This window comes from Argopecten irradians, chromosome 5 (genome assembly GCF_041381155.1).
Source record: "Argopecten irradians isolate NY chromosome 5, Ai_NY, whole genome shotgun sequence".
NCBI classification, from domain to species: domain Eukaryota; kingdom Metazoa; phylum Mollusca; class Bivalvia; order Pectinida; family Pectinidae; genus Argopecten; species Argopecten irradians.
The window spans coordinates 35,556,740-35,583,116 of record NC_091138.1 but is presented as its reverse complement, the minus strand read 5'-3'; the positions used below and the strand labels follow the sequence as shown (position 1 = coordinate 35,583,116).

The following is a 26,377-nucleotide window of genomic DNA, read 5'->3' as shown; positions in this document are numbered from 1 at the left end:
GCCCCGAGATAAGAAATGGATTACCAAGTCTATCCTAACACGGTACCTTTATGGTAACCTGGCACTTTAAAAATAACCAATTATTATTATAGATGCAAAGACGAGAAACGATTTTATCATAAAAACAATATTAATGTCAAAAATGACAGTCCCTTGCAACAGCAACTATTCATGATATGAAAATCAAAGGACTGCCTCTAAGTTCCTTACCCCCAACCTAAGCGCTGCCTCTATTGCATGATCGTAAACGGCAGCTAGATTAAGGATCTTATCCTTTATCAACATCCTAGCTAGCCATCTTCTTAACGCCTCCCTTGACACCACATTTCTTCTGTTGAGCGCTCGCCCCTGTGAGGTATATTTTGAGCCCTGTCCCCTGGCCGAGATACACCAAAGTCTATAAAAAGTCGCAGCTTCTGCTCCTGCTTAGCGCTCAGCATATGGGGAGTAGGACGACTAGTTCGCCCGTTGTCAGTATATAATGGACTTGGTGGGGTGTGTTGCTTAGCGTCTTCGGCAGGATGCTTTACTGATATAGCACTATAAAAAGCGCCAGAGTTCACAACACGAACATATCGTCGTTTCCCAAAACACGCACCTCGCACTACATACACGATACACACCGCATACATGGAAGGCCGTCCTTACATGACCCTGGCTGTTGACAGGACGTTAATTAATCAAACAAACAACAAACCTTAAATGACCTCGAATGTTTATAAAAGGATATATATCCAGACTACATATATGCAGACATTGTAGAGTGTATTTCAATTTCGTAATCAGAGAGAAATCGTGAATATAAATTGCCACGAATTTACGCGCAAATAAAAAATGGATTCTCAAAATGTAGGAACTCTCTAAAAAATCGTTGCAAATGTTTAGGACGTACGGAAAAGCAAAATGAACTTGCCGTAGAATTAAGTTGCTTTATAGCACCGAAATGCTACTTTACGGTCAGGATATCCCAGGAATACAGTAAGGCTATGGCACGTATTATTCTCATAGTCATACCCCCGCAACGAATACAGGGGCATAATGGATTCGAGTTGTTCGTCTGTATGTCTGTAGACACAGATTTGTCCGGCAAACTCCTCCTAAACTACCTGTCAGATTTTAATTAAATATGGTACACAGAACCTGACATAACGCAGAGATTAGTAAACTATATAGGGTTATATAATGTTGTAATGGAGTTATTACTTAAGTTGTGCAGCGGGGGTATGTATTACTTGTCCACTCTGGCGACAGTTCTAGTTTCAGATGTAACGGTTAGAAGTTCTAAGCACAATCATACTGCAAATATTAGCTTTAATATGACATACTTGTATGAAAAGTTCCATAAATTACTTTTATTTTATTTTAAAATGTTGTTTACAGGTTAACCCAGACATACATGTCCATGTGTTTTTCAGTTGACATTAAAATAAATCTTTTGTCCTGATTAACGCTCAGCACAACGGGAGTGGGGCGATTGGTTTTCCCGTTGAAAGTATAATGTGACCGGATGAGTATGTTGCTTGGTGTCTTCGGCGACATGCTTCAGTGATATAGGACTATAAAAAGGGCAAGAGTTCCACTCTACAAGAAGACACAAAAGGAATGTATCGCAGTCTCCCAAAATACGCTACGAACACTTCATACACGCAACGCACCGCATACATGCTGTTAATAGGACGTTAATTAATCAAACAAACAAACAAACAAACATGGGAGGTCGTCCTTACATTACCCTGACTATTAATAGGACGTTAAAATAAACAAACGAACAAACAAACACATGAACCTTGCTGTTAATAGGACGCTAATTTAATCAAACACACAAAATCATTATGTTCTTTTTTACAACTTTTTCTAATACGGTACATAAATGTACATAGGCTGCAAGTTACACGTACAGTTGCGCATGCGTGATAACATTATTATAGAATGCTTGCACGTGATGACTTTTTATGTTTCGGTTAATGATCGCTATCCATACCACCTACAGTAAGAGCAGCAAACACATCTATTCTGACTTATGCATCCGTGTCAATGACGACCTTTGTCAGATTTAGTCAGGCGATGGCAGGACTTTCAGTATATGTCATCCTATACCTTTATTTACCGCTTATTTCGTCAACTTTAGTCGGGGAGTTTTGCACGGAGGGCTACAGAAGAGGATTTATTTTAACAAATAGTTCTGTATTCCGCTCACAGACCCACAATACACATTCATTATGCCTCAAAAGTTGCGTTGCCACTGCATCTTGTGAAGCTTTTACCTACCATCTCCCTACACTAATGTGTTTGTACGGAACTACAGGGTTCGAGTTAGAACCCACAATCGACTTCGACTTCGTCACAAGTCCCAGTCAATGGAATCCGACGGAATATGAGGTAAGTTTTGCCTTTTGATGTATTTATGATACTTGTATCTTATATTTATTGTGTAAATATTTGATCATTCAAGTTTCAAGTTCTTAGAGTATGATAAAACATGAACCATGTGATACCATTGCACACTGTCATCATTAAAAACTATTTCGCATCCAATTAATATGATACTTACAAATGAATCGCAGAAAAATACCTCAATGTAATCCTGAAGATTGGTAGTGTGTAGAAGAAAAAGCAACCTTTTTTTTTCTTTCAAATAAAACTTTACGTTTAGAAACGGTAAACATTTAAATATCACGATATCCTATGCGAATATTACAATGATTAAAATGATATACACCACAGTGGTAATTCATCTATATACATAAAACGGAACCCATTCTTAGTCATTTTTCGACACAAAAAAAATCCTTATGTTCCCAACATGTTTATATGAATTACATTTGCATGCTATTCGTCTAACTGTCTCCAGTCTTCAGCTCTCACGCGTTTTCAAATATTCAGGTTTTCCTATAATTTATTAAAAACCTCATTATATGTATTAGATATAAAAAGTAGAACATTTCAATAAAACATGTCCAAATTAGCATGTTCATCGATTTTCAAAGCTTTACTTGTGTATGCCAGAGAAAATTTAATTAAATAATAGTAGATATATACATTGAAGAATGTTTACAACATGTCGTACACTTACGCGTGTGTATAGAATGTTTTAACTTTCCTTAAATGAATGAAAATCTATTCATATTGTTCATGTTTAATCAATAAATATGTAGAACTTGATATAAACCTTGGGTGGTGTGCAGAAAATTTAATATTTAATGGTTTTACGTTTCAAGTTTAAAGTATACTGTTGTATTATACAACGACAAAGCAGCTAACTCTTGAAGCCCTTTCCGAGAGCCAATAGGAAATATGCGAAAATGGACTGTTTGTTTACATATCGATTCAATAGCCTTTTGAACAAATACGTTCTCGAGATTGATAATATCCATTATTCTTATCAGCTAATGATCACATCTTGATTATGCAAATGTATAATAGGGATCTGTCACGCGGATAGGTCTATCACAAAAGACAATTCCAAACACATATGCAACCGTCACATGTCTGATAAGTCTTACGGGTTTCCATCATTTTCAAAATGTTGGTTATTTTCAGTGGTGATAACACCACGGCTTGATTACGGCACATATAACATTAAAACATTATAGGAATACTGATGGTAAATATAAAGTATAACGCCATGACTATTTAATTCGTTGTAAGCGTGTACGTTATAATGTGTTTGACTGAAGCGGAGTTAAAAAATTATACTCTCCCCTTTTGGCAAATATATATTTCCGTAAATGCATCAATTTCTTCACTTTCTAGTACCATGGACGCATAAAAGCACTAGACATTATTACACTTTTGAAACATTTAGTTATTTATTTAAGTGAATCCATTTACGCCAATTCAATCTACATCAAAACCACATTCATATTTAATTAAGTATATTGCAATGATAAGAGAAATATCTGAATCTGTAATACATTTTAAATAAGATCATGTGATCGGGATGTTACGCTGTCTCAACATACTGAATATTAGCTGATCGGTATTGATCGATAAAAATGTCTGTATTTTATTGTTATTGTTTTCGAAGTTACTTTTATATTATGGCTCTATCATGTTTTGTATCGTTATCGTTTTCGGAGTAATTTTTAAATTATAGCTCTATCATACATTTTTGCATTCACTTTATCGATTCCGAAACATATACATTGACGATATAGTAATTACAAAAACATGGAAAGCCGTTCTTAAATGTTTCTAGTTGTTGGTTAAACAAACATTGTCAGGCAAACAAAAACAACAAAGACATTCCCAACTTGACTGGGACTTATCTGTCACTTAAACGTTAATTTAAAGCCCACACGCATTACCGTTATTGCCTACATATTACTCTCTCTCTCTCTTTCTCACTCTCACTCTCTCTCTCTCTCCTCTTAAAGTACAAATACTGGCTTCCCCAGCTGAAGAGTGCTGTGTATATACATATGTGGCATTGCAACAAATATATATACACATCAGTGCGTTTTGATAAGAGCTGTCAGGGTTAGGGCGCCCTGAGGTCAATTCCCCGAACAATATTGTCCTCGCACAGGACAATTTTGAAAAACTGAATTTTGTCTAAATAATCTTGAGATAGTTCTAACTGAGTGTTTTTTATTGTTGTTTGTTTGTTTTGTTTTTACAGATATCAACAAATATATACACATCAGTGTGTTTTGATAAGATTTGTTTGTTTATTTGATGGGTCATGTTCGTGTTGTGTCTTCTTGTAAAGTGAAACTGTTGTCCGAAGCTGCAAGGGTTGAGGCGCCCTGGGGTCAACTCCTCGAACAATATTGTCCTCGCACAGGAAGGATCTCGCACAGCATGCAGCAATATAAATATAATTTGACCTATTTTATTTAGTGATTTCAATGTTATTGAAGAATTACAGATAGTTCTTGAAAACAATTATAGTTAAAGGGACATAAATTTTGGAAATGTAAAAAAAACAAGGACATAGTCATTCAGATCCCCCGCCAATGTTATATCAAAGCTGAAGTAAGTTTGATTGTGGAGACTTATGTGTATGGAAAAAACCCAGGAAAAATGAAATTTAGCTAAAGAAAGATGGAGTATAATTCAAGTAGAGCGGGGCTGCAATTGTTGAATCAGGTATACAGCCTTGACATTTATAATAGACTATATACACAAAGATGGGTGGAGTTTTGCAAAGTAACATTTACCATTTACCATGATATTTTCAGCAATGTTTCCATGGTAACGGAAAAAGTACAAAAAATGAAAACCAAAAAATTGCAAAAGGTACTACTAGACCATAAAAAGAATGTGTCTATGAAGTTTCGTGGAAATATCTCTGCTGGTTTTAGAGTTATTCTCCGGAAATTAATTTGCTACAAAAATATGATATGTTCAGCAATGTTTTTATGGTTACAGAAAAAAGCACAAAAAGTGAAAACCTAAAAATAGCAAAAGGCACTACAAGACCATAAGAACATTGTGTCTATGAAGTTTTATGGAAATATCTCTACTGGTTTTAGAGTTGTGCTCCGGAAACGATTCTTACACAAAAATCTGCCATTTTCAGCAATGTTTCCATGGTTACAGAAAAAATTACAAAAAGTGAAAACCTTAAAATAGCAAATGCACTACTAGACCATAAGACCAATGTGTCTATGAAGTTTCGTGGAAATATTTCTTCTGGTTTTAGAGTTATGCTCCGGAAACGAAGCTGGTACAAAAATATGATATTTTCAGCAATGTTTCCATGGTTACGGAAAAAATGCAAAAAATGAAAACCTAAAAATAGCAAAAGGCACTACTAGACCATAAGACCAATTTGTGTATGAAGTTTCATGGAAATATCTCTACTGGTTTTAGAGTTATGCTCCGGAAATCATTCGTACGGACGGACGGAACCCATTTGTATATCCCCCGCCAACTTCGTTGGGCGGGGGATAAAAAAAATTACATGTATCGAATATTATCCCATAATGATTTGGGATTTATTGTTTTGTTTTCATGTTTGTAGTAGAGAGACTAAACTATTTGTATAAACAAACAAAAACTAGCACAAAAAGACACATTCGCACACGCATAATTATAGACAATTCACAAAGCAATTTTATTAAAACAGATCCTTATAACCACTCCGTTCAAGAGGCTCTTATCAAACAGTGATAATAAGGATCTGTATTTTAATCAGATTGTACACAAACAAATCAAAATGGACTCATATTAAGTACTTCAACATAAAACATCATGCAAAAATTTATTGGCATATTTCACATCATATTTTGTAAACAAAATTGAGCGGTATTGGACAATTTTCAATATCATAGTTTTTCATATATTATTGTATTTTTCTTTTCATGCCTTGCCATATTTGGAAAGATTTTTGACAATACCAAAAAAATGCTCAATAGTTTCAACTTCTGTAACACAGATATTATATATATTATTTTCAGAAGTATTTATAGTTTTTAAGTTTTTCATCTGGAAACTGTGAGAATTTATGGTCTTTTTGATAAACTTTAATGCCCTTGATATTTCTGTTATTTTTATGTGAATACTTCAGCAACAAGTAAAAAATATATGGGGAAACAGAATCACCTTGCCTGAAGGGCAACAGTTCCACTATATAAGAAGACACAACACGAACATACCGCAGAACACGCATCTCGCATTTCACACACGCTACACACTGCATGCATGGGAGGCCGTCCTGACATGACCTTTGTTGTTAAAAGGACGTTACAATAGTCAAACAAACCTTGCCTGAAGCCTCTCTGTATGTTTAAAAATTCTGATTGAAAACAACTCTGTGTAACTGCTGAAAATGTGTTATTATATACTTTTTTGCTCAACCTTTTGGTGCTTTCTCCGAAATTAAAAACATCTATTACTTTATGTAAAAGAATCCCATGAGGCCGATTAAAATGATAATTCAAAATCGATGAAAATCTAAATCCAATTATATCATTTAATTCTGAATAATTCGTAGTGTCGTGTATGAGTCTAGTGTTTTCTCCAATATAACGTCCGCTTAAAAAACTGTCTGAGTTTCCGAAAATTAACTTTAGCCTGTTTGCTATGCAAGCTGATGCTAATTTACACAAAACGTTTAACCCCCATAACTCACAAGGAACTCCGACCTGACCTTAATTATATGTCATATCATGATGTCTTAACCCCCGGGTATCTGTAAACAAAAAATAATGCTTATCGGTCATAGCCACCAGAAGTCCCAAATTGACACTCATCCATATCGATCTTATAATAAAACATTTAAAATTTGTCCAGAAAAAAACCCCATTATAAAATTCGCTTGTAAACCACCAGAGCCAGGAGATTTAGTTTTTCTTGTTCTTAATGGTAAATAGTACGTACTTCTGTCTCCGTCAATGGTGCCTCTAGTACTTCTGTCTCCGTCAATGGTGCCTCCGTCAGGTACTTCTGTCTCCGTCAATGGTCCTCTAGTACTTCTGTCTCCGTCAATGGTGCCTCTAGTACTTCTGTCTCCGTCAATGGTGCCCTCTAGTACTTCTGTCTCCGTCAATGGTCCCTCTAGTACTCTAGTACTTCTGTCTCCGTCAATGGTCCCTCTCTAGTACTTCTGTCTCCGTCAATGGTCCCTCTAGTACTGTCTGTCTCCGTCAATGGTCCCTCTAGTACTTCTGTCTCCGTCAATGGTCCCTCTAGTACTTCTGTCTCCGTCAATGGTCCCTCTAGTACTTCTGTCTCCGTCAATGGTCCCTCTAATGTCTCCTTGGTTCTGTCTTCTGTCCTCCGTCAATGGTCCCTCTAGTACTTCTGTCTCCGTCAATGGTCCCTCTCGTACTTCTGTCTCCGTCAATGGTCCCTCTAGTACTTCTGTCTCCGTCAATGGTCCCTCTAGTACTTCTGTCTCCGTCAATGGTCCCTCTAGTACTTCTGTCTCCGTCAATGGTCCCTCTCGTACTTCTGTCTCCGTCAATGGTCCCTCTCTGTACTTCTGTCTCCGTCAATGGTCCCTCTAGTACTTCTGTCTCCGTCAATGGTCCCTCTAGTACTTCTGTCTCCGTCAATGGTCCCTCTAGTACTTCTGTCTCCGTCAATGGTCCCTCTAGTACTTCTGTCTCCGTCAATGGTCCCTCTAGTACTTTTTCTCCGTCAATGGTCCCTCTAGTACTTCTTCTCCGTCAATGGTCCCTCTAGTACTTCTGTCTCCGTCAATGGTCCCTCTAGTACTTCTGTCTCCGTCAATGGTCCCTCTAGTACTTCTGTCTCCGTCAATGGGGTGCCTCTAGTACTTCTGTCTCCGTCAATGGTCCCTCTAGTACTTCTGTCTCCGTCAATGGTGCCTCTAGTACTTCTGTCTCCGTCAATGGTCCCTCTAGTACTTCTGTCTCCGTCAATGGTCCCTCTAGTACTTCTGTCTCCGTCAATGGTCCCTCTAGTACTTCTGTCTCCGTCAATGGTCCCTCTCGTACTTCTGTCTCCGTCAATGATCCCTCTTAATAAAATCAAAACCTGTTAAAGTTAAATGTGCCGTATTGTTCATAGTCACGAATCAAGAAGAGCTTTTAATATGTTATTCCACTCCAAAAATTACCAACATTTTTAAACTTGCAATACTTTCAATGCATAGGTTTTAATTTTACAAGTACAAAAGAGAGCTAAAACTGCCAAAAATCATTATATTAACATCTTCAGTGTAGTTAAATGAGTTCATACGGTAAGACCATGAAGCCATATTGTTGTCCACAATTTCCTTGTACATTTATACAGTATTATTAGTAATTGTAGAGTGATTTCTGAAGGTATGTTTCCATCTAAACGTGTATAAGACATAAAAAAAAAAAGAATTTTCGCAGTGCATAACATATGTGTTCCATCTAACGTTTATAAGGCATTATATATCTTTGTCTGTCCATTTGAATGATTTTCACAGCTTTATTCATTAAAACGTATGGTTTTAAATAGATTATTGAAGAAAAAATAATATATCCAAATTTTCGGCTAGTTACGGCACATATAACTTTAACAGATGATCCAGATTAACATCTTCAATTGACCCCGATCGCGAATGATCTGAATACAATAATTTATAAAAATGTTGAACTTCTTTCCTGATCCGTTAATATATCACCATTATCTTTTCTCTATTTTACATAATAGTTTAATTGAATATAGTTACAATTTTCCAAAATACAAAAATATTAAGAATGGTCTTTTCGACTTCTTCAAGCCAAGTTACTTTAAATTGAATTAGATGCCCTTTCATTTTATTTTTTCTAATATTCCCAATGCATTTTTCTTCAAGTAAGTCTATTTTAGTCATTGAATTTCTTTTTCTCTTTCATATCTTTCTTTGTTCTTAAATGATGAATGTGAAATTGTTACTCCCCAAATCTCTAAAAGTAAAGTTTCGTAAACAGCAATCATTTACATGTATAAACAATTCAAAAGGTCAGAATCTCGTGATATTTTAAATATCGTTATGATACATATCAGAAGAATATTGTATTTTAGTGTTGTAAATTGTAATCCTTAACTTTTTGCACATATTCCTGATCATATGAAAATCATTATTGAATTTCCACATCACAGGCCTCAATCTGATTAAAATAAGATATTCGATTACGCGACTGATACTCCTAACGCTTTCGTACTGGAGCATTGCACTGGCCTTTGCCTCCTAACTATATTATTTAGTTTAAGATCTAAATGAATATGATAGAAATGGTCTAATCCTGTTAATCCTGCATGAATTGTTTTGTATTATCAATAAGGATTGAAGGAAAGTTATCTGGAAGTGTGAAAAAGTCTAATCTAGCCTAACTTATGTTTTTCTTCCTCCATGAATATCGATTGTTAGTCTGGATTGAATTACATGAATAAGTAAAAACGGATCAACTAAATTTACAAACTTTACTATTAGATGCAAATAACTGTACATGCGTTCGTGCATTAGGATTATTTACAAGTAGATTTTATTATTGGAATCAATGTCAGTCTAAAACTAAATTGAAGTCGCCACACATAATACAGTTTCGAATTGTCAGAAATGTTAATATGTTCATGGATTTTTTATAGAAGTCTGGATCATTTCTATTCGAACCATATATATTAATCAATGTTAATCGATTGTTTTAATAAAAATATCGATTGCAAGTTATGTTAATCTTGAGTGTCCCTTGTTTCTAAATATGAACTGAAATAACATTTTAAAAACCCCTCAATTGCTCAATAATTTCCCATTCTTTGGTTCTTCTATAAAATGGGTATCTAAGAACAGAAAATGCTAATTTCCCTAACAATGGGCATTTTAAGAAATTAAAAACATCATTTTTTTTCCTTTTTACCTAAACCTCTACAATGTGCAGATCCTAATAGCATTTGCCATAAAAAATATTTTGAATATTACTCTCAAACACTCAGAGTAATAGCCGGCAGGAAGCACAATCAGGCATTTTCTTCTAAGATTTCGTAAAATGAATTCCAGGTAACCTGCATGTTATACGTCGAAAGCCTCTTTAGAAGTACATATGTAACTGTACTTTTGTACAAGTATACCATGAAACATTTGGAGACGATTCAGAAACATTAAAATAAAATCCAATATTTGTATTCCGAGGGCCAATTTTTTTTTTGCAGATGATTTTCCTTAAATGTTGTAGTATCGACGCCTTTGGCGCTTGTTTTTTTGATGACAGGCTGTTTTTGTCTAAAAGTAAAATTTGTAGGATTTAGTTTTGATCCTTATAGAAATTCTGATTGCCAAATTTCTTATATAATTTCTTTCAAACTTCTTTGCCATACTATTTGCCCATTAATAAAAAAACCTTAATTATGCTTCTCACTAACGATAATAGAATTGTTGATGTAAAATTATTTTTCCAATAAATCTTATTGCTCTTTTCTGTATCTTTTCTATTTTCCTGGTGATTAGTAATATTACAAAAACTCAAGGCTGATTGCCATTAATTAGAATTTGAAAAAAAGAAAGATATTTATAAAAATGATTTTTTAATCTTTTTCAGTACATATAATTATTTTGAGGCTTTTCTACATGTAATATGATAAACGAGATTTAAACATTTTAGGTCACTGTCTGTATCTACACCAAAAAGGTTTACGGTGCCTTCACAAGGTATCATTTGTGTTTTCAATGAGGTTAAAAGTTTTTGATAAGTTTGCTTAGATATCTTGAAATAGCTAATGTCTTGGAAGTTATCTGGTTTGCCTTCATCCCAATATTTGAAAACCAGTCAATTGAAATTTTACTTTCTTTCTCTAAAACACTTTGGACTTTTGATGCAACGTTCCTTATGAAAGACATTGTGTTGTCATCAGCATGATTATTGAGGCTACTGTCTGATAAATGCATAAAAATATCATTTAAGATATATATTAATAATCTGTGACCCGATCGAGATTGGATATTTTAGATCATCCGGAACATCCGGCGTTCTAGGGCTCTAATTACGTGATTGCAGGTAGACATAAAAGTGGAATGATTTTGCAAAAAGTAGTAGTTTACTGCGTCTCGCTTAGCACTCAGAATTAAGGGAATGAAACGACTGGTTCGCCCGTTGGCAGTATAATATGACCGGTGGGATGTGTTGCTTGGTGTCTTCGCGGTATGCTTAAGACATAACACGAATATACTACAGTCTCTCAAAACATAACACACACTTTATACACGTAACACAACACATGTATGGGAGGCCGTCCTTTACATGACCCTGACTGTTAATAAGACGCTAATTTAATCAAAGAAAGAAACGGATATCGCGTGGTACGTGAATAAGTCCGAATGCTGTCTTTTCAAAAACTATAATTCACAGTACAAAAACTTCACACTCAGGAATGTCAAATTTATTATTAGAATTATATTCTTACACATATTTTATTGGATTCGAAAGATATGTCTTATTTTGATTTGGTTTTACGCACAATGAATAGCCAGTGTGATTAAGGCAATTATCTTTTTTATACGGGATAGGCAAGCTTGAGTACTCAGAGAGAAACCACCGACGTACAACAAGTATTCTGCAACTGCCTAAGTGGAGATGTAAAGAGCCGACAGTAAAACGTCGGATAATTAAAATACATTGTTTTAAAAGATGCATTTGTTTCATTAACAGAACAATATCAGTCCCTGTACACACACGACATGTCCAAGCGGATCAGAATGCCACGTGATAAAAAACGGAAATGCCTTTTGTATAAAGTCAGGTAAACATTTCTGTCTTGTCTTATTATAGGGAAATTTGCATTACATACTGTTAATGAGATCATATTAACAAAGTCAAAATTTGATGAATTTAAAACTGTATTGGATAAATCTTAACACGTTCAAGGCAAAACGACTTTGAATGCAATTATCATCGAATTAGTACTTTTCAATGAAATTACCTCTCATAAATATTAATGTTATAAAGCATTATCTGTTTTTTTGGCTCAAGACAACATATATCTATTAGAAATTAGACAATGATGACACATGGTATAATTCTTATTGCAAATGAAATTGATTTTATATAATTTGATCGACATACAACGGGTAGAGTGCCCCATTACGTCCTTGCAAAATGCCATGCTATCCTCCAATGATCGGATGATCGGAAGTACAGTTGGCATTCTCTGTGATGATGGCTTCATACATAATGGTACTCTACAGAAAACCTGTCTAGCAGATGGAACATGGACGGATGTCAACACTGAATGTAAAGGTAGATATCTTTTTTCTTTCATACCTATGGGTGTAATACTGGCTGGTCTAGGGCAATACACTCATGCCGCCTGAGGCTGTATTGCATGGCTACCCATGCAATAAACCCTCGTGACGTCACGGCGTCAACAAAATTTCTATTTCCTCTGTAAAATTTAATCTTCTTTTTTATTTTCACAAACTTGACTGGTTTTACTATGAAAGATGCAAACAACGGAATTTTTATTGAAAATATCACGCAGTTTTTCATGTATGAAAAATTGACTTTCAGCCGTGGATTTCTTCGAATTTATTTCAAAATGGCGGGATATTATAGTTGTAAAATTGCAATAAAAAAAAAAAAAAAAAAAAAAAAAAAAAATTGCAATAAAACGTCGAGGTATGAAAGAAAAATACTCTTTCATAAGTGGATATGAAGGATAGGGATATTCTACCCTCGGGATCACAAAATGTTGCAAAACCCTCGGCAAGCCTCGGGTTTACTACATTTTGTGACCCTCGGGTAGAATATCCCTATCCTTCATATCCAGATATGAAAGAGTCTTTTATATATACACTCTTAGATTCTAAGAAATTCTTAAACTTCAAATGAAACATGATATGATTGATATATAACGTACACGTATTCGTACCTGCGTTTTACTCCATAAATTTGAGGCACATGGTGCTTCATGCCAAGAGACATTTGAATGAATGCAACTCTGGTTTATTACTTTATTTTTACACAGACTGTGGAGCTATCACACACATCACCGACTACTACCGTGCCCGTGACTATTGTCTGTCTAAAGGCAAGAATCTACTTCATTACGATAACGCGTGGCCTAGTCTCGTGAATGTTAGTCATGGTAAGAACATACTATATCATCTGACCTCGTGAATATTAATAATGTTGATTACTGTACTTACATCATGTATATTAATTAATGTAGGATTGTAGTAAATATCCGCATACAAAGCCAATAAAGGTATATAGTGACACATTCTGATTAAACTACAGACCCTTATTATCACTACATTTTATAAGAGGATCTAAGAAAATCCCATTACGGGTCATGTCTAGGTGACCTTTGGAAATGACCAATCAAATTGCCGCATGCAAAATCTTGACAGGGAATTTCAGGGGACGAAATAGTTTGAAAAAAACTGTCAGAAGTATTTTCCTGTACGTAGTAATCTCTCCAGAGGAGCACATCAAAGCTAATTGTATATGTATACTGGGACGAAATAGCGTTTTCAATTGACGTAGCAAGATGTATAAAATGCGTGTAATCTGAAGTACACCTGGTATAAAGGTCATCTGAACATGACCCCATATGGGATGTTGTCAGATCCCCTATTTAACGGAGTGGCTATAATAATCTGTATTGTAATCGGATTGGTAGTGACAATGATTGTATGGTTAAAGAATAATCAATTTCAAGCTAGGACAAAAATATGATACTACTGCTAACAAAATAAATAATATGATTTTTACCATGATAGACCAATTGATAGGGCGGATAGCTGCGATCAAATGATACCAAGGCACACCTAACTGATAACTGGTTATAGTTAAAAAAAAACATGTTATTTTTCTATTGGATCGCATTTCGAAGAAATTATATAAATGCAACTGATCTCATTTTAAAGTGAACATCTAGAGTTGTATTTGTTACACGTGCTTGTTTTACGTCGTGCCTTGATTTTATATGATATCTACAAAATCACGTTATCTGAATAACAACAATAACATTTAAATACAATTTACATATTTTCCTATATTTATTTATAAATATCCAGTTTTAAAAATCAAGTATTATAATTCGCATTTATTGAAATTATTTTCTCACATGCATTTCCCTTCGATATCTACCACACATTATAAGTATGCCCGTACCGTAAATACTATATCTTGTACAAAGATTTATTTAAACAATATCATCATTACCAGGAAGATGCCCGATATGTCCCGAGGGATTGATTGCTGACGAGTTTACACGGTATATGGAAGATGACTGTGTTCTCAATTCCGACTACAAAAAGTAAGCAACACCAATAATTGATTGGCACTATAGTTTTTATATAGCAGTGTTTATTCTATATATTAATTGGGAACGTCGTGTATAATGTTGACATTACTAGTGGTGTTTTGCTGAGTTAATAATTAATGATAATTATTTACGTAAATGACATCAATTGATATGCACGTGGTGTTTAAGTTATATGCTTAAATGCATTCACGCTATCAGATAAATGTATTATCGTTTTCATCTTTGATAATGAACCAGTTTTATGTATACGGCTTCTAATGCTTCATTATAAATTTATCGGTTTACCATTCGTGTACCTAGCTGTGCAAATCAGATGAATAAAAAGTAAACAAAAATAAACCAAAACAAAGGAATGGCAAATGGGTTCCAAGATCAAACTAATTCCGACGCCAGTAGGGAATATTTAGTCAATAAATTTGTTTGTTTGTTTGTTTGATTAATTAACGTCCTATAAACAGCTATGGTCATGTAAGGACGGCCTCCCATGTATGTGGTGTGTTGCGTGTATGTTGTGCGAGGTGCGTGTTTTGGGAGACTGCGGTATATTCGTGTTATGTCTTCTTGTATAGTGGAACTGTTGCCCTTTTTATAGTGCTATATCACTGAAGCATGCCGCCGAAGACACCAAGCAACACGCCCCACCCGGTCACATTATACTGACAACGGGCGAACCAGTCGTCCCACTCCCGTTATGCTGAGCGCTAAGCAGGAGCAGAAACTACCATTTTTATAGACTTTGGTGTGTCTCGGCCAGGGGACAGAACCCAGAGCCCTCCTCACAGGGGCGAGCGCTCAACTAAAGGCCAAAAGTGAGGTGGTGTCAAGGGAGACGTTAGGAAGAATAAAGTAATTTAGGAAGAAAGAAAAGATAAGATCCTAAATTTAGTCGCCTCTTACGATCATGCAATAGGGGCAGCAGGTACAATTCTTACGCCCTACCTGCAGGGCCAAGTCAATAAATATTGTGTCCGCAACGAACTAGGTTTCATGAAATATATATTACCAGTAGATCTATACCACCTATGTTTAAAAGCGACGTGGGGCGGTTGCCGGATACGGATCGTAAGTAGGTGGATGGCTTTTCTCCGGCACGTCCTTAAATGATAATAGAATGTTAATAAAAGAAAATGTAAGATCAGACCTCGAACGTCATACAACTTTTTTTCAGTCGCCTACAACAATATCAAGTTTTGATGTGACCAGTATACAATAAAACACGGTTATAACGAACATCTGGTGGCCACCACTTCACGTCGTTATAGTCATACTGCGTCATATACACAGTACATATTATTATGTTAGTAACATTGACGGAGTACGACTATTACTACGTTATAACTACGTGTTTGCTTTAAACGTGTTTTAATGTAGACAGTTATGCTTGATTGGTGCCGAGACACACCACAGTCTATAAAAGTGAAAGCTTCTGCTCCTGCTTAGCGCTCAGCACAGTCAGTATAATGTGACCGGGTGGAATGTATGGCTTGGTGTCTTCGGTGGCATACTTCAGAGATATAGCACTGTATAAAGGGCAAGAGTTTTCCACAATGCAAGAAGACACAACACGAACATACCGCAGTCTCACCAAAACAAGCACCTCGCACTTCATACACGCTACACTCCGCATACATGGGAGGCCGTCCTGACATGACCTCGGCTGTTAATAGGACGTTAATTAATCAAACAAACAAACAAACAAAATTTAGCAAAAACGATACTCATCATTTGAACAATAACTGTAGTGTAATCGTGTATTTATGTGTGCAATGAACACAAAAAATATTTTGCTTTTGGTGCATGCGCAATTGGCGCTTTATTCTATATAGGATATGGTGCAGTGAAGTTTTTTCGAAACGCAATTAAGTATTTTTTTAAATATTTTATATTAAAGAAAAACAAGAAGCTTAAACTTTTCAATATTGGTAATGGTGTAAAGTAAGTAACCTTTGTAACAGAAGAAAATACTTATGCGCTTGCTCTTATTTTTGACATTCGTCGGCGGCGTATTTCAGCTTTAAATTAAAATGACGTTATAATACTGCTCATATCATTGTTTTTTTTAGGATATGATGTATGAATTTATGATTGACTTTTTGTAATTACAGTGATACATACTGTAACTGCGTGTTTACCACCTCAGAGCCTGGCAAGAAGATTAGAATAGAGTCGACCTTTTTAGATCTGGAAGACGACTATGACTTTTTATGGATATTTGACGGTAAGATGAGCAGGGTAAACTAGCGATCAAATGGATAGAAATTTTAAACTTACATTCTAAATATTGCTTCTTTATGTTGCATGCCAAATGAAAAAAACCGATACTCATAGTTTCCTGAAAGCGCGTGCATTTTGAGATACTGTTAGAAAACATTTTATTCTGTTCGTTCAATAAAACATGATATACTACTTATGATAAGGCAAATGCTCCAGGGACTATTTTATCAGCATTTTTTAAATATGCGATGATCCCGAAAGTTTGACGCTCTAATTGTTAGAATTATTGATGTGTTATTCATTAGAAAACTTCTTTTCTGACGTTTACTTCAAGCAGGGAGACTTGTCGCATACGCATCGGTTAATCCGATTATCTTATAGGTTTGTCCCCTGGCAATATATAAAATCAAATATTTATCATTTTTACAATTAGGATCTTAGAAATAAACTGTGTTGTTTCATACTTCTTTTTCACGACACTGATATTTCAAGGAACAATACTTTTGCTGATTTTCGATTCCCAAAAGACACATTGTTGGGGGAAAAAAATCGATTTTTAAAAAAAAATATTTAACGAGAAATGTTCAAGGTATTTAACGAGAAATGTTCAAGGTACTTGTATATTGATAATCAGGCAGTGATATGAATGTTATAGATGAGTTCATACTGTAATGACTATTTTATCTTTCAAAATCCGAGAATTGCACGAAAAGCCGACTTTCTCGGGACGTCACAATAGACATCGACGCTGCGTATTGATTTTGAAAAGTAATTATTTGGAAAATCAATGGAATCGTAGGTTGAAACGTATACCATTTTATGAAGGAGGCTAAAAAATTAATTATAAGCATTGATGTCACTATATTTTCATTTCATCGGATAATGCAGTGAATTTTGTTTGCAACCTTTGTGGGATTTTGCAGATTCACACAGTTTGCAAACTTAAGTTTCGTTCATATCCAGACGAAATTAAAAAAAATAGTGATACCAGCGCTTAATTAAGATATGGGAGCGATCCTTCTGCAATATTTGCTTTGTACAATATTTTAAATGTGAATCTGCATTCGTGCAATCACTATCTGAAAGCGCATGGCTTTCCGTTCTAGTGGAGTAAATCGTATCCAGAGCACCATATGTACTTATTGGTAGTTACCAATTACTCATGCAAAGATTACTTTGTTTATTTTCTGTTTATCCACGTCCTTAGTTAGAGTTTAATGTTATATGTACCTATGGAATGATCGTATTGTGTATTGTTTGGATGCTTGAATCGATGATAATGAATTTTTAAATTATTTCTTTTAAGGAATTATGTTTACATTACAAACATACAAATCAATAGGATGTCTTTTCAATGATTTATGACGCCAGAATAAAATATCAGCATCGTACATTTATATTGATATTTATTGTATATTTTTTCTAAAATGTTTGTTGGCGATTCTTTCCTTCTAAAGTTTACGTCATTGCCAATGTTTGTGTTTTCACTAATCGATGTCAATTAAAATTTAATAAAAGGTGAGAATGACAATTGTTTAAATTAAAAAAAAAAAGAGAGAAAGAAATACAAGCCTATGTTTCGAAAAAACCCCAATTGATATATAAAATGACAACGATTATTTCAAGCTTAGGATTGAGCGGAGGGGTAAAACAAATATTTGAACGAAAGTTCATTAAACTCCCTAAACCAATATGAGTTACAATATCTTACAATCATTGAAGCATATTGAAACTATAAAACAATTTGAGACATATATGAACATAACAACGATTGTGTAAGCTGAAAACTATTAGAATGGAAACTGAAACACATTTTTTTTTCATTTTTAAAGCTCCAATAGGGTTTTGTTATATTTGGATTGTAAAAAAAATACCAAAGGACCTCTTTTACGAACAATGGAACATTGTCGATTAAAAATCATAATTTGGATAGATATATCTTATCAATATTACACTTTGGTCACACCACGGCCCTTTTCAATCATAAAACAGAGAAAACGAAGAAAGTGTTTTCCGGATCGTTTACATGACTAGTTACATTAAATGTAACGTCTGTCCGATTTTATTGCCTATATATCGTAAAATATCACACTATTAAATCACAATTACAAATATTTCATGATTTTAGGGCATAATGATTCACTATTCAAGCTAGGTGATTATTGGAAATGCGTTTATAGAAATATTCATATTTTTACAGCTGAATGGCATATAAAGTAAGTAATGACAAAGTAAAAAAATGGTTTGAAGATGATTATTGAATAAGGATACAATTCTTACCAATTTTAACCTATCAAGTATACTAGACTAGTATACACATGTATAATATTTTTGGGGTAAAAAACCAAGACAAATTTGAAATATGATGATTTTGTTTGTTCAAAATTGTAATAATTTTACTATATTTAATATTTCTTAGTAGTTTAAGATTGAGATTGTTGATTAAACAACTGACACTTGATTTTGATTGGCTGAAAATAAAACATTGCAAAATATTTTTACACGACAAAAATCAGGGTCTAAAAAAAGTGAAAATCTTAATTGCACAAAGTATATTGTAAAATCATATGAAGACACGATGATTTACGTACTATGTGAGTTCTAAGAATATAATAGGAAGATTATTACTGCATGATTTAGCAACGTTCGTTACGCTAATTGTATAACGGACAAATATGTAGTCATAAGGATTAATTTCAGGAGATCGCGGTGCGGTGACTGTTTTAGTCCAGCCCATGTGAAGCCATTTCTAAACAGAATCGAATTACATTGTATTCTGATTTTGAAAGGTGTAAATCAATTTTTGAAAGTACGTATACAACCGATCGACTACATGAAAGAAATGTGATTGTTGTTGATTAAAGACACGCGGAAATATGTTTTTCATGATCTAAAATTCCGAATTTACAGGATTGTAAAAACTGGTAATAGTGCAATACCGATGATCATTTACAGACCACCAGAGACACTTTATTAAATGATTAGGTACAGTAACCATAGCAATCCATGTCTTTTTCTACATATCTTTCTCATCTCAGCAAAAGTAGTATGCTTCCCCCATCATCACACTTGGTGCTTGATTGTTTTGTAATACTCATGTACATTGTACTCAATCAGAAATGTTTTGGACAAATACATCATATTCAGTATAAAAATTATCAAACTCTTAGATTTTGATAAGAGTCTACATTGTATATGAAAATGAAAATCAAAAAAAAAAAAAAACCGGACGAATGAAATTGGTCCCATTGAAAATGCAAAGCATGGAATTCATCTTTCTTAAATATTCCAAATATCAATATAAAGGATATTTATGTTATTAAATGTACATGTAGTTAGTAAAATTGATCCTAACGACAACCAGAATATCTTGGTAGTTTCGCTATTAAAAAATGTGATACAGCACTATAAAATGGGAAACAGATCCACTATACAAGAAGACACAACACGATCATACTGCAGTCTCCAAAACATGCACCTCGCACTACATACACGCTACACATCGTATACATGGGAAACCGTCCTTACATGACCCTGGCTGTTAATAGGACGTTAATTAATCAAACAAACAAATTTAATGGTCTAAAACTATCGAAAGGTTTGTAATTTTGACTATGTAAAAAATCGATGTTCTACAAAATATCACTAAATAGACCAATTAGAAATCCTACCAAACTTTACAATTGAGTATTGAATTAGATGTTAATGTTGGCACCGTTGGATCCGTACATAATGATCTAATATAAGTATATTCGTATTGATTTTTTACGTTACTAAAATAGACCTTGCCAAATTGTAACCTTTAAACGACAAAATTACTTGTCTACAATTTTCCCAAAATTTTCACAATATATATTTCATTGAATTAGCCAGCGTCTCAAAAAATATTTTCGGTGCACTCAAACTGAAAGTTGGTGAATTACCTTCGTTAGTAAGTTACATGAATGAAAATAGCATAAACAATTTTGATATTTTAGGTCACCTGAGACGAATTCTCAAGTGATCTATTCTAATCGCTTTTCGTCCGTCGTGCGTCGTACGTCGTCCATCGTGCGTCCGTAAACAATTTACATTTTCGACTTCTCCAAAACTGCTAAAGCAATTTTAATGACATAAAAAATGACAAAAAATGGCATAAAAACCTTATAACGCATCAGGCCAATCAAAATTGTGAATGATATAATCCCCATCCACCAGTGGGCTGCGGGAGGGGCTAAAGGGGTAAAATTGACTAAAATTTAAAAAAAATCTTCTACTTCATTCACAAATGTGATAGAATCAAATACTCTTCAAAGATAGAAAGGTCTTAAGGTCCTATACAAAAAATATAAATTATATGACCCTGGGGTCCCACGGTTCCCCCTTGGGAGGAGGTCAAGTTTACTATAGTTTTTATAGGAAAAACACATTTATGATCATTTTTTGCTCAAATTTCATACAAAATGAGTCAAACTTGTTAAGAATTATAAGTCTGATCGCGATAGCATTTTAACATGATATCCATATTAGTCCCGGTCGACTCCTTGAGGCAGAGGGGCGGGGCAAAAAGGGTTCAAATAGACTAAAACCTAGTAAGGCTTTTAACCATTTGGGAGCGCACAATCACATATATATATATATATTAGGCATATTCTGTTTAACGTATTTAACGCATGCGTCATTGTCAGGTGGATCATTATTTTTACATTTCCTTGTATTGTAGGACCGGATAAAAATTCCCCAATTCTTGGAGAATATTCTGGAAATGCGGGATTTAATTTGACTACAAGTGATAGTGCAGCCTTTATCCTTTTCCACTCTGATGGCGGGATATCACACGCCGGTTTCCGCCTGTCATACCAAACAGTCCCCTCTGACAGCCCAAGTGATACACCAACAACTCTCCTGGCGCCAGGTCAGTGTAAACTATATCAACCAATTTATTTTGGTGAGATACTAATGTTCGCATTCTTCCACGAGAGAGCATAAAAGCGAATACAAAAGTTACGTGAATAATTGTTGTAGTACAGTTGATAAGCCACTCGCCTTTCACATGGATAACGTGTATTTTCTTCGGGCACTCCGGTGTCCCCTACTCTGAGAGGGTATACTTTCAGGCAATCACAATTGATTTGTAAGACACGTAATTTGTTTCGCAATCGGTGTAAAATAAATTAAGTTTATGGATTACATTGATGTGAAAGTAACGAAGATGTGAAGTGTTGTATACGTGAAAGTAAAGTGGTCTACAGTCATGTTTAACGACAGGAAATGATTATTGCGATATAAATGGTAAGGGTGTGTCAAACAAGTTGTGATGAATAATGATTTATTCAGATTTAAATGATAATGTATCATAACTATCTTACTATTGTAAAATGACCTTCCAAAGACTCACATATAAAAAGTATACAAAGTATTTCTGAAACGATATGGATACATCTAAAGTATACAATATACGTGTTCATATGTTCATAACTTGGACATGACTAGCACAAATAGATAGTGTTTAGTGGAAACCTTCAAAGGATAAGTCAAAATAACAGCCTATGCATAACTACAAGTCATTTTGGAAAACTGTTAATATAGACACCTTATACCATAGATCAACACAAAGTAATCGTCGTCCTACTTTGGAATGCAAATAGGGCATTAAAGGTAGGTTTCGCCCAATGAAATATAAAGTTTACGAAATTGAAATTTATCCTGTTCATAGATATAATCTTCAAATCATTTTCGATGCATACAGCGAACAATATGGGTGGTCAGTTGCCTAGCTTGACCAGGAAAATACTCCTCTAAAAATAGAGCGAAGTCAAGCTTTACATAGAACATAACGTATTTTTTTCCAAAACGAGGCTGCAACAACAAACGGAAGCGTGCAACAAAATGTCAGATCTATAGAAGTGACAGTCTTGCCACGGCATGTTTAGTAAAAACAACAACAACAAATCGAAGTACGATGGATTGTTTAAACGTGTCATAGAAGTAATATCAACAGGATTTTCCAGATGACATAAAATCTATAACACTTTAAGTTACTTACATACGTTCGCTAGCTTAGTACATCAAACATATAAGTAGTTAGTCTGCCGCTGTATGTGCGCTGGCACATGTGTTGAAATTTAACTCACCACGTGCAACACAGTCCAAACAGAATCCGGGCGAGTTCCGTTTGAGATGTGACTTCTGTTTTTTCTTTTTTTTCTCACACACTTTCGTTCAGCCATTTTGTTTACTTTTAGTGCTTAACAATGCGCATGCGCGAAACTTCGACAACACAATCCATCGCAGCTTCATTTGCGTACAATCCTGTCAGCCTGGCGATCGTAATAAATCAAGGATTTCCTTCAATTTTGTATTCAAGACACATTTGTTCCATGTCATACGCATTAAGAAATTGAATTGAGGTATTTTTATATGATTTTTTTTTTTATATTTTCTTTCGTTTATTAGATTTTACAAAAAAAAAAATTATTTGGTTGGGCCCTTGCATGAAAAGGCCTACCTTTAAATCTTGATTTTGGCTTTTGTGATTTGGCTTTCTGTTGAGCGCTCACCACTGTGAGGTTGACACTGTTTTCTATCCTCTGGCCTAGACACCCCCAAAGTCTATAAATCCACACCAATTTGAAACCTAGTTCTTCAGGATTTCCCGCCCCTAAAATGGAAAAGTTAGAAAATAAAATAAAAAAAATTTACCGCCCCTATTTCAGATGCTCGGAAATCCGAAGAACGAAAGTCCGATTTTTCCCTTCCCGTTTCTGGTTTGTGCTTTAGACACGCTGAAATCCTTATCACTTGAGCGCTTAAACCGGTAAGAAAACGAAAGTTTAAGCGCAAAAGGGAACCAGATTAAGAAAAAACGAATGAAATGGCGGGTGTTTATATTGCAACTGTGAAAACTTTCGACAGAGATGTTGTTGTTCCCTGTACCGTAAGACGTTTAAAGATTTGTTTAAATGCAAATGACGAAAATGTGATCGATGTGAGACATAAAATTACAGGCTTCATATATAATCCAATGCTTAAAATTACGAACCTATTTTCTTTTTCTGAATTTTGGCATCAAATTCAATTTTTATTATTTTTTACATTTACTTCATATCATGCCATCAACAGCAAAACATGGATTAAATCTCCTTCCAACTTTAGAATGTTTTTGTATTGAATGTTTGTTTTCAAAGATGAAAGCAAGGTCACAGAAACTAATATAAGAATTAATGCAATTGAAATTAATATGTCAGATGATATTGAATGCTTCTTTAGTTTTGCATGACTAGTCAAGATTATATCTATACTGTGATTTTTAATATCTAATATATTTACATTTGATTTTGTGTGACTCTAAAACAATCCAATTATTACATTTGCTTATTTGAAAATTCTTTTTTTCATGTAAGCAAATGCAAACCTTTTGTTCTATTGGGTGTGGCAAAATTTTACAGTTTTCCAATATTGTAGATCAACAATATTTATGATTTTCCTATAGTGTTTTTAGTAGAGTTCCGAGAAATAAAAACACTGTTGATTTATAGTATAAATATATTTGAATTTGATATATTTTTTTCAATGCCAAGGCATATCAGTCAGGTATTATTGTTGTTAACAAATGTCGAATTTATCATTATATTGGTTTTTACCTTGTTCTCTTTAAACCTTTGCACATACATCAAACATAGTTCAGACAAGTCAATAGCACAGGGCCAAATATGTTATTTATATCTTTTCTTTTGACTCTCAAAACATAAAATGCTACAACCTGCATGTAAATAAAACACAAATATAATGGATTTAGCCCTGTGTTAATGTTTGTATACATCATATTCTCATTTTTGATACCGCTCGCCCCAATTTTTTGGGAAAATGAAAATAAAAAAAATAAAAAAACACCCTCTCGCCCCACTTTATTCCCCAAAATCCCGAAGAACTATTTTTCAAATTGTTGTGGCCTAAAAGGGATAGTTTCTGCTCTGCTAAGCGCTCAGCTTACAGGGAGTGGGACGACTGGTTCGCCCGTTGTCAGTATAATGTGACCGGGTGGGGTATGTTGTTTGGTGTCTTCGATGGCATGCTTCAGAGATATAGCACTATAAAAAAGATTTCCACTGTACAAAAAGACACAACACGAATATACCGCAGAATCCCAAAGCATGCACCATGCATTTCATACACGCTACACACCGCATACATGAGAGACTGTCCTTACATTACCCTGACTGTTAATAGGACGTTAAAATAATCAAGCAAACAAACAAACTTTGGATTGTGATTTTCCAAATTACATTAATGATAGGATGCTCGTTTCAAATTCAATTATGCAGTAAATGTACAATATGTGTGCAATTTTGTCAAAATTACTCAATTTAATATTGATTTAAATGAATATTTCCGTTAATGTCTTGCAGATACAGTCAACTACCTATGGCTTGAGGGATACATTAATCACCAAACACAAGAATTCGTTATGCCGGATGGCACATTTGTATTTGATATGACAAGTTGGAATTTGGAAGCAAGTGACGTCATTTTTACACGTATATGTTACGACCCATTCGATGATTGGCTTCGTATGATGATGGAAACGGATTATTGCCACACATACTGTGAGTAGCCTGTGAACAATGTATTGCCACACTAACAATTGAAGATAATTGGTGTCCGGCATTGTGAACGTGTGGTAATAAGGATCGGGGCATATTGCTCTATCATGGATATATTCCGGAGAGAGTTTCCAAACTTATCTTTATGTATTCCTTTTTATTACAAGATGCAACTATGTTCACTTTAATCATGATTTCTAATTATACGACCATGCGAAAAGTGAACAATGTACTTTAATATAATTGTAATATTACAATGTACAAAAAGAACATTTCAAATCAACTATGAAATACTTTTCCTGTTTTGTGAATGATGAATTTATGCAACCTAATTTATTGCAGAATTACGATTGGATATCTGAATGAAAACCGAAAGGTGGTGCTCAAGCTAATGTTAAAAATCCCGTAGAAACTGCCACATTCCAATTTTCTTTATACTTTGCTTATCGAAAGTACTACTAGTAGCCCCTTGTTTATAGCTTAAATAAATATGCACTCAGTTTCATGAAACTTTGTGTTTGAGCTAGGATTGGAAAGATCTCGGACAAGTTCGAAAATCGACCTGATTAGATCGTAATTTACGGAGTTATTGCCCTTTGCAATTATAATATTGAATCTTGTATACATGATAACTTGAGTAAATTTGCATCGAGCTTGATGAAACTTTCTATGTAGACTAACATTGGAAAAATCTCAAACAAGTTTGAAAATATGCTTGATTCGACTTTAACTTATTTACGGAGTTATTGCCCTTTGAAAACTAATTATTGAACCTTGTGAACATAGTAATGTGAGTAAATGTGCACCAAGCTTAATGGAACTTTGTATGTAGACCTATTAGATGTATGTTCCTATTTCATAAACAAAAGACATGAGTAAATTATATAACTAAT

General features: G+C 34.5%; 1 protein-coding gene across 1 annotated transcript; it reads left to right on the top strand.

The window, feature by feature from the left end:
- Positions 1–1,993: 1,993 nt before the first annotated feature.
- On the top strand, positions 1,994–26,377 carry LOC138324556 (uncharacterized). The gene is made up of 8 exons (XM_069269607.1): positions 1,994–2,379; positions 12,069–12,159; positions 12,492–12,656; positions 13,384–13,503; positions 14,589–14,679; positions 16,794–16,906; positions 21,605–21,796; positions 25,290–26,377. Exons 1-8 carry the CDS (start codon positions 2,035–2,037, stop codon positions 25,493–25,495), a joined length of 1,323 nt encoding a protein of 440 aa, XP_069125708.1. The 5' UTR covers positions 1,994–2,034; the 3' UTR covers positions 25,496–26,377.

Coding starts and splice junctions, on each gene's coding strand:
- LOC138324556 (XM_069269607.1), top strand. CDS start 2,035: ATGACGACCTTTGTCAGATTTAGTCAGGCGATGGCAGGACTTTCAGTA. Junction 12,160..12,491: donor TGCCTTTTGTATAAAGTCAG/GTAAACATTTCT, acceptor TACAACGGGTAG/AGTGCCCCATTACGTCCTTG. Junction 16,907..21,604: donor CTTTTTATGGATATTTGACG/GTAAGATGAGCA, acceptor CTTGTATTGTAG/GACCGGATAAAAATTCCCCA.